Genomic DNA, 14,229 nt, shown 5'->3' with positions numbered 1-14,229 from the left:
TGCAGGGGCAATGAGGAAACTGGTACGGAATTTGGCATACAGAACACTGCGCCTGTTCCTGCCCGGTAGCTTAAGGTTTCGGTTAATTACCAATGTAGTTAAGAAAGGACGACATTGTGTCAGGAGAAAACCCACCAAGCTAACAGGGAAAGCACCAACCCATGTTCCTCTGATGGCTGTGCTGTTTATAACACTTTCTCCCATGACCGACGATTACCAAAAAGCCTATGTGAACTCACAGACTTGAAAAGGGAAGCATTTTATTCAAATATAAGAAAAATACAATGTACTGCATTTTATATATACTTAGTCTCATGAGACCGGCTTCAAAGCAACAGCAGCAGGGATCAATGTGATGTCTAAAGTGCTTAGCTTTCTAAATGGATGTAAAGTGTAGCAAGGCCTTGAGACATATACAGCTAGCTTATTAATAGCCTATGAGAGGACTGAGGATGTATGTGGCATTCCAACAAAAAGATTAAATCAGCAGTTTCATATCGGCTTTTCTGGTGCAACACAGAAGTGTGCAACACTACTAAATATGACTGTGTTACCTGAGCTAACCAGTCATACGGTAGCAAAGCCTCTTGTTAATGGCTCTTCAGCTGTCTTTTTTACATACATTAAGTATATACACTGCTCAAAAAAATAAAAAAAAATAAAGAACACTAAGATAACACATCCTAGATCTGAATGAATGAACTAATTGTATGAAATACTTTCATCTTTACATAGTTGAATGTGCTGACAACAAAATCACAAAAATGATCAATGGAAATTAAATTTATCAACCCATGGAGGTCTGGATATGGAGTCACACTCAAAATCACAGTGAAAAACCACAGTACAGGCTGATCCAACTTTATGTAATGTCCTTAAAACAAGACAAAATGAGGCTCAGTAGTGTGTGTGTACTCCACGTGCCCGTATGATCTCCCTACAACACCTGGGCATTCTCCTGATAAGGTAACTCCTGGACAGTCTGTGGTGCAATGTGGCATTGGTGGATGGAGCAAGACATGATGTCTCAGATGTGCTCAATCGGATTCAGGTCTAGGGAACGAGCAGGCCAGTCCATAGTATCAATGCCTTCCTCTTGCAGGAACTGCTGACACACTCCAGCCACATGAGGTCTAGCATTGTCTTGCATTAGGAGGAACCCAGGGCCAACTGCACCAACATATGGTCTCACAAGGGGTCTGCGGATCTCATCTCGGTACCTAATGGCAGTCAGGCTACCTCTGGCAAGCACATGGAGGACTGTGCGGCCCCCCAAAGAAATGCCACCCCACACCATTACTGACCCACTGCCAAACCGGTCATTCTGGAGGATGTTGAAGGCAGCAAAACATTCTCCACGGCGTCTCCAGACTGTGTCACATCTGCCACATGTGCTAAGTGTGAACCTGCTTTCATCTGTGAAGAGCACAGGTTGCCAGTGGCAAATTTGCCAATCTTGGTGTTCTCTGGCAAATGCCAAACGTCCTGCACGGTGTTTGGCTGTAAGCACATCCCTCACCTGTGGACGTCGGGCCCTGATACCACCCTCATGGAGTCTGTTTCTGACCGTTTGAGTCGACAAATGCACATTTGTGGCCTGCTGGAGGTCATTTTGCAGGGCTCTGGCAGTGCTCCTCCTTGCACAAAGAGTGGAGGTAGCGGTCCTGCTGCTGGGTTGTTTCCCTCCCATGGCCTCCTCCATGTCTCCTGGTGTACTGGCCTGTCTCCTGGGAGTGCCTCCATGCTGTGGACACTACACAGACACAGCTAACCTTCTTGCCACAGCTCGCATTGATGTGCCATCCTGTAGGAGCTGCACTACCTGAGCCACTTATGTGGGTTGCAGACTCCGTCTCATGCTACCACTAGTATCTTTCTAATTGCCTATAATTTCCACAACAGCATGTGAAATTGATTGTTAATCAGTGTTGCTTCCTGAGTGGACAGTGTGATTTCACAAAAGTGTCATTGACTTTGAGTTACATTGTCTTGTTTAAGTGTTCCCTTTATTTTTTTGAGCACAATAATATATATATATATATATATATATATATATATATATATATATATATATATACACACATACATACACCAGCCATACAACCTCTGATTTGTTAATTAGATTTTAATCAGCTAATTCTTGGATCCACAAGGCAAGGACCTACTGACTGTCCTTTTAGGCATCTCATACTGAGGGGTGGACACACACAGACATGATCATTTCATTTGTTTAGTTTACCTTTTGTTGGCAATAAGCATGATCACCATGTTGGAGTTTGAGTGTTGACGGGCGTCTTCAAGCCAGGTGGTCAGATGATTGAATGTGTCTCTCCTAAGTATTAAAGATAAAAAAGACAAGGTGTGACGTGAAAAGAAGGACCAGCTTTCTGTTTATGTGCCCCATATAGCACCCTGTGGAAAATTATCTTGCAAGCTGTAAACCATGAAACATATATATATATATATATATATATATATATATATATATATATATATATATATATACTGTATCAAACATGCTCATAGGCAAATATATTACAAAAGATTGTCCTTTTTATGCCAATCTGGCCTAATACTCAAAATTTCTAAGCCCCAAACTCACTGAAAAATACAAACTGGACTTTCTGGAAGTTAAATTTTTTTTTCCCACAGTTACCTTTTTTTTATGATCAAAAATAGGTCTATAAATCCATACCAGACATACAACCGCGGATCTAATAAGAGGAGAAAAACACCTAAGACAGAGACAATATTATAGAGGGAGATTTACCAAAACCTGTGTAGGGAAAAAGTGGTGCAGTTGCTCATAAAAATCAGATCGCTTCATTTATATTTCAGAGGGTTGCCCATTGGTTGCTATTGACACCCACACTGCTCTTCCTTTACACAATCTTACTTAACCCCTTCAGGACCAAGCCCATTTTGGCCTTAAGGACCGGAGCGTTTTTTGCACATCTGACCACTGTCACTTTAAACATTAATAACTTTGGGATGCTTTAGTTATTCTGATTCCGAGATTGTTTTTTCGTGACATATTCTACTTTATGTCAGTGGTAAATTTTTGTGGTAACTTGCATCATTTCTTGGTGAAAAATCCGTAAATTTGATGAAAAATTAGAAAATTTTGCATTTTTCTAACTTTGAAGCTTTCTGCTTGTAATGAAAATGGATATTACGAATACATTTTTTTTTGGTTCACATTTCCAATGTCTACTTTATATTTGCATCATAAAATTGACAAGTTTTTACTTTTGGAAGACACCAGAGGGCTTCAAAGTTCAGCAGCAATTTTCCAATTTTTCACAAAATTTTCAAACTCGATATTTTTCAGGGACCAGTTCAGGTTTGAAGTGGATTTGAAGAGTCTTCATATTAGAAAAACCCCATAAATGACCCCATTCTAAAAACTGCACCCCCCAAAGTATTCAAAATGACATTCAGTCAGCGTTTTAACCCTTTAGGGGTTTCACAGAAATAGCAGCAAAGTGAAGGAGAAAATTCATAATCTTCATTTTTTACACTCACATGTTCTTGTAGACCCAATTTTTGAATTTTTACAAGGGGTAAAAGGAGAAATGTTTACTTGTATTTGTAGCCCAATTTCTCTCAAGTAAGCACATACCTCATATGTGTATGTAAAGTGTTCGGCGGGCGCAGTAGAGGGCTCAGAAGGGAAGGAGCGACAAGGGGTTTTTGGAGAGTACGTTTTCTGAAATGGTTTTTGGGGGCATGTTGCATTTAGGAAGCCCTTATGGTACCAGAACAGCAAAAAACCACACACGGCATACCATTTTGGAAACTAGACCCCTCGGGGAATGTAACATGGGATAAAGTGAACCTTTATACCCCACTGCCAGCACACAGGTCAGTCCCTCGTCGTCGCCGCCGCTCCTGGGGCCCCGATCCCAACATTGACGACGGGGATCGGGGTCCCCAGCACCCGGGGTGCACGTCCCGCTCACGTCCTTCGGAAGAGGGGCGGAGCGGGTTACGGGAGTCACACCCGCAGCAGGCGCCCTGATTGGTCGGCCGGTAATCCGGCCGACGAATCAGGGCGATCGTGAGGTGGCACCAGTGCCACCTCACCCCTGCAGGCTATGGCTGTTGGGGGCAGTCAGACACGGCCCCGATCAGCCAGTAATTCCGGGTCACTGGAGACCCGATTGACCCGGAATCGCCGCAGATCGCTGGACTGAATAATGACCCCCCTGGGCGATATGCCGGGATGCCTACTGAACGATTTCAGCAGGCATCCGGCTCCGGTCCCCAACCGGCTAGCGGCGGAGACCGGAATTCCCACGGGCGTATGGATACGCAATCGGTCCTTAAGGACTCGGAATGCAGGGCGTATCCATACGCCCTATGTCCTGAAGAGGTTAAATGATATACAAAAGTTTTTTCTGGGTATTCCCAAAAGACAAGAAAGCCGCGTGTGAGGCGCCCTGTTTTACGTCCTGACTTTTAAATGCCAATACAGACCAAAGTGATGACATCACATCGATCTGAACCACTATTTAGGAGACCAGCTAGAGATTGGGAGCCATGCAGGCTACAGCTGCTGCCTCCTCCACATATCTGCAAAGAGAAGTAGCAATGGTGTAGAGTTCCCAGAGGACCCCAGTCATAAACCCTGGTAGGTATATACATTAAGAGAGAGGGTTTTAAATAATCAGGCCAAAAGCAAATATTGAACTCTGTCGCAACTTCTATGGCCCAGATTTATCAAAGAATGTCTACGGTAGAGCTATTTTCCCACGTTTATTTGGGTGGTGGGTTTGACTAGCGCGCATCTTATTTATCAAGAAGGTGCAGCAGGAGGATTCATTTTGCGCAGCTCTGCTGTGGTGGGAAAAGCTCTACCACATACACTTTTTCTAGACGCTTGGTTAGGTATTTTTACTTACTTTCATAGAGCTGCCGGGACATTTTTACTTGAATTTTAGATGCTACAATCAAATTTGATTGCAGTGTCTCACGCCTACTAATAGGTGGTGTAGCTTTGCGCCTAAAAGGTACCTTTGCACACAAAATAGTGACTTGAAAAAAGTCGCAAATTATAAATACGTGACCACTGCATGGTCAAAAAGAAAAAGTTCTACGAGTAGGCAAAAAGAGTGAAACTGACTATATCAAAAGATGCATAAAAGTTGCTAAATATGCTGCTTGTGCTTGAACTGCGCCAAAACATAGACAAAAAATTGCTCTAAAATCAATGATAAATCTCCCCCTATGTATTTTCTCCAGGTAGGCTGGTTTCATGTACACTCCAAAAATATATTTTTTTCTATTAAATTAGCCCAGGATTGTGCATGTGTAAGGAAATATAGACGGTCAGACCCACTGGGAAGGGAACTGATGTGACCCGTGACCATTTTTGTGCAGCGTTGTGGCATATGTAGGTGCTGGGCAAGCAATGGGAAATAAAATATACAGCATAATACCCAATTGCAGGTTAGATGATGAACAAAGCATATTAGTAAGCTATACAGTAGAAGCCATGGTTTTCATCCTTTCCTCTTTTTTGAGAAGTAGTAGACCTGTGAGGCTAGGTTCACACTACCGAATTTCCGCCTGCAATTCCACTTTGAAATTGCAGGCAAAAATTCTGCTTGCTAAAATGCACAAGCCTAGTGAATGGGTTTTCCGTCCACCAATTCACAATTCGGAATTTTGGAAGCAGAATTTGTGAATGGAAAATCCGCTTTAAAATATCCGCCTGAAGAATGGCATTGCACTTTCTTCAGGCGGATATCCTCACAGAACACACTGCAGTCTATTGAGGACTGCAAAGTTCACGCTGTCCTAGCGCCTACTGATTCAGTCGGCGCTGGCCGCAGTCAGAAACTCCGGGCGGAAGTTTTCCATCTGGAGATTCCACAGTCTGAACCTAACCTAAGAATCTTGAATGGGTGCAGATCTACAGTGATAAGTTAAAAATCTCACCTTGTGATGTCATAAACTAATAAAGCACCGGCTGCACCTCTGTAGTATGACCTTGTGATGGAGCGAAAAGATTCCTGACCGGCCTAGAAGAAAGAAAGATGAATAGTCAACCATAACAGCTTCTTTAAAAAAAATAATAATAATAATAATAATTAGCATTTTATCTGTTGGACCTGCACAGGTAAAACCTGCAGCAGATAAAAGTAGCAGGCAGGTGTATGACATTCTACAAGGACCTTTTCCAAGCAGAAATATAGGTGGCCTGCAGATTTTGAGATTTGCGGTATGCTCATTGTATTGTGGATTTTTCAGATGTCACCACTTTCAATGCAGCAGGGGTGAAATCTGTGGCGGAAAAGGAGCATAAATGTGCACAGTGCTTTAGTATCTCGCTCCAAAATGTAGGCACCTTCACGCTGGGTAAGCAGGAGGATTACGACCATAAAGTTTAATGGGCAGAATAGCACATAGGACTGTGCCTGTAATATATTGCTTAATCTTTAGTTTATATGTGTTTGGTTTACATCTTGTGTTTACCTACTGTTAAGGTGACTTCTAGTACATCAGAGCAGCTCTAAGGTGAGGTACATTTCAGCACCACTCAAGCCCATACAATCCCTCATCTATGTAATGTATGGGACACCTATACAGTGTACACAATACGCCTCCACACAGATCCGCTCTCTGGGAAACTTCGTTTATACTGCTGTTGTGTTTGGCTAGAAGCCCTCAGAGGCCCTCAATGTTCAGACAGCAGAAATTTTGCTTTCTGATAAAATATAAGATTATCCTTGGATTTAGAAAATTCCATGCAGGTATCCACTTGAAGTCAATGGGCTTGAATTTCACAATTCTACTCAGCCAGCTTTGATGAACGGATTTTTTTTGCGGCATTGCGCAAATTCTGGCCATCTGAACATAGCCTTAGGCTTCAGTCACATGTAGTGTATTTGCTGTGGATTGGCTATTTGGATCTGCAGTTGAATACCATAGCGCAAAAAGTGAATTAATATTCTGCAAGTGAAACCATGCACCTGATTTGCAGAAGAAAAATCCTTATTGTGGTGTTTTAAAGATTAAAAAAAAATAAAAAAATATTCCGTAGAATCTCCCAATAGCGGACACTCACAGGGAATTAAAAAGTGTCCACTATTGAGAAATGTCCCTTATTGGGAAAAAAGGCTCAAACATTTTTCTAAATGACAGAATACTGTCCTGTACTCACTGCAGAGTGAAATTACCTATAAACATGATAAACAGCAATATTACAGTAGAATCCCCGTGTTGTTTAATCACCCCTTATCCTTCCCCAGTATCATTTCAACCCCCTTTTATACCCTGTGCTACCTTATTCCCCCTGTGCCTTGTGCCAAATAACCTTCCCCCTTACCCCCTTGTGCCACATCATTTCCCCTTGTGCTATTTAATTCCCCCTTTATTACCCTCTGTGTAAATTCATCACCCCCTTCTATATGAAGTGGCACAGCGGGAATAAAATGACACAATAAAGGGTAGATGAAATGGCACGGGGGGGGGATGGCACAGAGGGTGGTAAAGAGGGGGTGAAGAATTTGCACAAAGGGTAATAAAAGGGAAATGAAATAGCAGGGGGGGGGGGGATCAAGAGGAAATGATGTGGCACAGGGGGTAATAAGGGGAGGTTGATCTGGCACGGGGGGAGGGGGGAATCAGGGAAGGAGGGGGGTGAATGAATGATGTGGCCGGCAAACGTACAGAAGCATGAGGGCCATTGTTTAAACATCGGTCTTCTGCTTCTGTGCTGGGGCTTCTGCAGGGGGTGCAGCAGGATCCTGGGCCCCTTACTGGGGTATTGGGCCAATACCCCAGTAAGGGGCCCACCCCCTGATGGCAGCCCTGTGTACAAGGTAGGGCCAGCACATAAGCCTGGTTGTCCCCTATTGGGGGGTGTTTTGTCCCCTATTCTCCCGTATTAGGAGTGTTTTGTCCCCTATTGAGTGTGATCGCTTCTGCTATTGGGAATGTCCCGCCTAACACACATATGTATATATGTATATCTACGGTTATAGGTCCGGTCACAAAACTGGATACAGGTAAAAAATTAGCCTACCGGAGTCACCGTTTGACTCCGGTCGGCTCACTAAAGCGAATGGAGTTCTGCACTGTTCTGGCTCGGGTACGGGAGAGCCCCGTTTGCCCCTCCCCCAGCCGGATCCGGCACCCGCAGCGTAAAACCGAGATGTGAATGCAGCCTTAGTTGAAATCCCCCTTCAGTACTGTTATGAAACTGAGCAAATACTGTATCCAAAAGGTGAAATGGGTCCCAGTTACACCTTCAGCTTGTAACCCATAGAACCCCTTATGCCAGTGTTTCCCAACCAGGGTGCCCCCAGCTGTTGCAAAACTACAACTCCCAGCATGCCCGGACAGCCTTTGGCTGTCCGGGCATGCTGGGAGTTGTAGTTTTGCAACAGCTGGAGGCACCCTGGTTGGGAAACACTGCCTTATGCAGTGAACAATGTAACCATGTGGACACCCACCCGTTCATACTGCCACGTTTACTAAATGAACGCCCAATGTTGAAAGGGGCAGCTGCAAATAAATCTTAATGATCCTGTTGTCTTTATGTTGAGTCAGTGACCCAGAGAATATGTTCTGTACCTTGCATATAAATGAAAACTTCTCCAAGCACTTCAAACTATAATTCACTCTTTTATGTGCCGGATGCTGACATTTTACCGTAGTTTCTCTCTTCCTCTCTAGTGTTTAAGGTGCCCGGAGGAGATGGCAATAGATATGAGGCTATAATGTTCTTTATCGAGCATTAGAAGGGAATGAACAAGCGAAGGACAGGAACAGGTAGCTGCTTTTTTTTTTCTAGGAACAAGCAGCCCTTCCTTGGCAATTCCTGACATCCCAATTTACTGAATGGCTTCACAATACATGAATCATTATTAGAACACAGAAAGGACTCCTAGCAACTGAGCCCACAAGACAAATCTGAAAGGAAGCAAATAACCCAGAGCTGCGCATCTCAATTCAATAACCTGCTCCCTGGGGCAGCTGTTGACACTAGAATAAATAAAGCTCATTGTAAATAAATGATGAATGACATCTTTACGCCCACCATCTGCTGGTGTAAAGGTTGTTGGAAGGCCAAGGATGCAGATTTTATCCCTTATATCAGAAGCAGCAGCAGCAGCAGCCTTTCAGCAATCCCTAGACTGACTGTTGTCACTTTTCCCCCTTTTAATCTGTTTAGGCAAAAAAAAAATGAAGAGCTGAAATTCAATGACAGCCCAAATTGTTCAGTCGGTCACATGACCGAAAGAGATTTAGTCTTCAAAAGACCAAAAAAAAAAAAAAAAAGAAAAAAAAAAAAAGGATGAGGGGGGGGGGGGGGGGGGGGGGGCACTGCATCTCACCAACCCAGTTGGGAGTATGGAGACTTCTTTTTGGGTAGTGCTTCATGGGAAAAAAGTATGCAAATCAGTGCTCCTCCAAAAGGAAGAACACTAACCAAACCATAGTCTCCCCCAGAAGGAAGAGACATCCATCTGTAGACAGTTGTTTTAGGCAGGGTGATGGCTGGGAAGAAACAGGCAAGATATAGCTCTGGTCAAGAAGGACCTGTTACCCCCCAACCCCAAACATCATCTATAGACATTTCTCTAGCCAGCAACCACCCTACTCTGTACTGAGAAAAAAAAAAAAAACATAAAACGTCTGTCCAGAGAGACGACTTTGCTTTGGCCAATATGTCATTTTGAAAAAAAAATAAAAAATCTCAATTCTCATTTCATTTCTCAATTCTCTATCATTGAATAGAGTGGTGTGGTTTGAAGAAGAGCGGATGATAGGCTGAGAACGTGTGTTGCCGCTCCATTCGCTGGGGGGGGGAAATTGTGATCGGTGCAGTGGACTTCACTAAAGATGGTCTATCCTAAGGGTCAGCCATCAGTGGGGTATGACGTGCGGTATACCAGCCAATAAGTTGACTGAAAGGGCCACAGTGATGAGGGGAGAAGTCTCTTCATTACTAACAAGGCACAGCCCTTATGGAAGGTTCACACTATTATGGAGCGAGATGCAATATCAGTTACACCCACTACCTAACGTACGAAGCTGTGCCAACTAAAGGATGAAATGGCCGCTCTGTGCGGTAGCCATATGTACTTGTAGGGCATCTGATCCTGCAGTACATAAAATTTTGTGTGTGTGTATGTATATATATATATATATATATATATATATATATGCGCAAATCAAAATATGTTGCAGTATCTTGTAATATCTTTTTGATTGGACTAACAGAATTTTGAAGAGACAATCTTTTGGGATTCTTCCCTTTATCAAGTCCAAAGCAAATCCAGGATTTGCTTTGGACTTGATAAAGGGAGGAATCCCGAAAGCTTGTCTCTACAAAATCCTGATATTGTCAAATAAAAAAGGTATTACAAGATACTGCAACATTTTTTGATTTGGATCTGCATCACTGGACTAATACGGCTACTCAAATTTACTGCATTTGTGTGTGTGTGTGTGTGTGTGTGTGTGTATGTGTGTATGTGTATGTGTGTGTGTATATATATATATATTTTTTTTTTATTTTTTTTTTCTTTCAAATGTCACGTTATTCCTCTTTTTATTTTGATTTTATTGCACTTCTGTGCATTTTGTACGCTACTCAGGATAACCTACTAACTTACTAAAGGTATATATTAACTGGGGTGTTTATATATTTCTATACAAATTTTTATATAATGAATGAATTGAATAAATGAATTGTGTAGTTTCCTTTTTCTTTTAATTAGTTTGATCCTATTTGTGTACCTTACAGAGTGTGACTACGTTAGGAGGGACCACTAAGTTTGTGTGTGTGGTTCCTTCTGATGCATACAAACTTTACATTTATTTATTTGGGTGTGCATATTGCTAAATTGTGTTTCTTGTTCTTTGTATTCGGTGCATGAGTCACAGCTGAAAAGCCCTTTTAAATTATTTACTTGTACCTCTTCCACCTGGTTTCCATTAGAGAATACAGTAGCATCCCTGACTAGATGGTCTGATGTGCCCCATGAAAAGTACTGTATGTACTTACCTCTCATCGATTTCCCTCTGACTTCTCTTACGAGTGAGTGGGCAGAGGCTGGCAAGTGTCATCACCAACTGGGCACACCTGCTCTATTTATTTACACTATTGCAGTTGTCAGCACAATCTCAGACTACCATTTCCCCCATTTTGTCACTGGAGGAAAGTATTCGGTCATGTTCACACAGCCGAAAACGTGCAGAATGTTCCCCTGGAAAACACGGGCGAACATTCAGCATATTTGAATTTTCCATCTGGTGCTAGGACCTCTTGGAAATACCCCGCCACTTTTTACCGAGTGGAATCTGCAGAAAGGATAGACATGTGTCACGGAAGTTCAACCGTGTGCACAGTGCTGCAGAATCCCATTAAAATCAATAGGATTCCCGCGGAATTCTGCTTGGAAATTCCACAGCATGTACATAGTCAGTCTGAGACTTCCTTAACCAAGACTAGGGTCTGGATGGCATATATTAGGGGAAGAGTTATCAAAACCTGTGCAAAGGAAAAGTGGGCCAGTTGCCCATGGCAACCAATCAGACTGCGTCTTTTATTTTGCTAAAAATAAAAGCAGCAATCTAATTGGTTGTTATAGGTAACTGGTCAACTTTTCCTCTGCACAAATCTTAATAAATCTCCCCCATTAGTCTTTGCATTTAACCCTAGAAGGCTGTTTAATTGTCACACTAGAAAATCATGTTAAAACCTGTACAGAAGAAAAGTTGACCAGTTGCCTCAGAAAAATAGGAGAAGCAATCTAATGGGCAACTTGTCAACTTTTCCGCTGTACAGGTTTTCATAAATCTAAACCTATATATTATAGTAGGGCTGCAACGATTAATCGATGTAATCGATAATATTCAATAACAGGATTTGTTGACGATGAATCCTGTTACCGAATAATCGTCCGATTCGGTTCAAAAGGGAAGGAGGTGGCACCACAAACCTCCAATTAGAATGTGCGGGCGATCATGAGGCTGCTGGGAGCAGGCGGTCAGACGCTATGCATGCAGGTCAAACAAGTCCTGCACCGCCATAGCCTCTGTAAGTTAAAGGGGTACTCCAGCCCTAATACATCTTATCCCCTATCCAAAGGATAGGGGATAAGATGTATGACCGTGGGGTTCCACCGCTGGGAACCCCCGGAATCTGTCATTCCGCACCCACCTTTGTGAGCTCTCCGCAGCGCTGGAGGCTCCGAGTGTGAAGCCTGATGACCACGGCGCCGGAGTATCATGATGTCCTGACTCCGCCCCTGTGTGAAGTCACGCCCCGCCCCACCCCCTCAATGCAAGTCTATGGGAGGGGGCATGACATCACATGGGGACGGAGTCGTGACTTCATGATACTCCGGCCCCGTGGTTGGACACTCCTCTATCAGATGTCCCTGCAAGCACCCTTTCTGGCCTGGCCCAGGAAGCGAGCGCTAATGCTGCGTCAATGGAGGATTCAGGGGGGTCGCTGATGCAGTGGTGGATGAACCCCGAGATTAAAAAAAATAATTTTTTTACCCAGCCAGCCAGTACCCCCTGCGGCAGCCGAAGCACAGAAGCAAAAGATCGCTGTTTAAACAGAGGTATTCTGCTTCTGCATACCTCCAGTTGAGTGATTGACTCACTCTGTCAACCTCTCACAAGAAGCCGGAACTTCCTCTGCGCTCCTGTCTCTTGTGAGTGATCAGCCCAGTAAAGACAGTGAGCGCCTTGTGGATCTGTGACTCCTGGGACCCCTTGGGCTCTGCCTCTAGATCTGCTTCTCTCTCTGTGGATGTGAAGGTTGTTACCTGCTGAGCCCAACCTGGATCTGTGACTGAGTTCGCACCTGGATGTCACCCTGTACCTGCTGCTGCCCCTGATGGTGTGAGATCCTAATACATATTTAACCCCTTAAGGACGGATTGGAATTTTACAGCATTAGATAATAGGTTCTGTATGGACCCCTGCTAAGCAGTCAAAATCACCCAGCATTGAGAAATCAAATTATAGAACAACATAAATTGTAAATGTGCTCAGGGTGTGCTAAAATATAACCTTTAATGATTAATTTTAAAAGTCACCAAAATTATAATGTGCCTGTGCACCCCAAAAATTCGAACTAATAGTACAAATTGTGGTATAGATGCTAGTCCATTAGATAGTCGGGTAGTATTGTACCCCAACTATCACCAGTACTAGTCTTTACAATTGCCAGCACCGGCCCATTGCCCCAGTAGGGACAAATTATGGGTCAGTATGCAAATGATTACAACCACCAACGCGTTTCTGCCTCACTGTATAGCCAAGAGTCATCAGGGGGGTTGACAATTGTAAAGACTAGTACTGGTGATAGTTGGGGTACAATACTACCCGACTATCTAATGGACTAGCATCTATACCACAATTTGTACTATTAGTTCGAATTTTTGGGGTGCACAGGCACATTATAATTTTGGTGACTTTTAAAATTAATCATTAAAGGTTATATTTTCGCACACCCTTAAGGACGGACCCATTTTTTTTACCTCAATGACCAGGCTCGTTTTTCTAAATTTGACATGTATCTCTTTAAATGGTAAGAACTTTAGAACGCTTTTTCTGAGCAGAGCGATTCTGAGATAGTTTTTTTCGTGACATATTGTACTTTATATAAGTGGTGCATTTTTGTTGACACATGAAGCATTTTTTGTGAAAAACTTTTTCTGCCATTCAATTTACAACAGCTGTAACTTTTTATTTTTCGTCCAACGCCATTGAGTAAGGGCTTATTTTTTGTGGGATGAGCTGTACTTTTTATTGGTATAATTTTTGTGCTACGAGCTACCTTTTGATCTTTTTATTCCGCTATTTGTACCAAAATTTGCGAATTTTGCGCTTTTGTTTATTTATTTATTTTTTTTACAGCATTCACCGTGCGGGATAATTTACATTATAGTTTAATAGTACAAGTACGGACGTGCCAATACCGATTATGTATATGATTTGTGTTTTTGATCTTTTTTGGTGAAAATACAGGGCTTTTATTGGGAAAGGGGCATTTTTTTTATTTATTTTTTTACACTTCATACTTTTATTGAAGAACTTTTTATTCAATTTTTTACACTTTTTACAGGTAATACTATGCTGCAATACATTTGTACTGCAGCACAGTATGATCTGATTAGCTGCACACACTACAACCTGTGCGATCCAGCCTCTGGCTGGATCTCACAGGCTTCCGTAGCAGGCAGACAGGAGGTC

The 14,229-nt window shown here is 42.8% G+C and overlaps 1 protein-coding gene across 1 annotated transcript in view; it reads right to left on the bottom strand.

The window, feature by feature from the left end:
- RAB2A (RAB2A, member RAS oncogene family) overlaps positions 1-14,229 on the bottom strand; it is a 116,445-nt gene that overhangs the window by 43,230 nt on the left and 58,986 nt on the right. Inside the window, exons 4-5 of the mRNA XM_056522014.1 lie at positions 5,944-6,026; positions 2,240-2,332 (exon numbers count right to left, since the gene is read on the bottom strand). Coding sequence (XP_056377989.1) covers positions 2,240-2,332; positions 5,944-6,026 — 176 coding nt within the window. The remainder of the gene's footprint in view (positions 1-2,239; positions 2,333-5,943; positions 6,027-14,229) is intronic.

The sequence above is a fragment of the Hyla sarda genome, chromosome 5 (assembly GCF_029499605.1).
Source record: "Hyla sarda isolate aHylSar1 chromosome 5, aHylSar1.hap1, whole genome shotgun sequence".
In the NCBI taxonomy this organism is placed as follows: domain Eukaryota; kingdom Metazoa; phylum Chordata; class Amphibia; order Anura; family Hylidae; genus Hyla; species Hyla sarda.
Note: the sequence above shows the minus strand (reverse complement) of the source record. Positions and strands in the feature narration are given on the sequence as shown.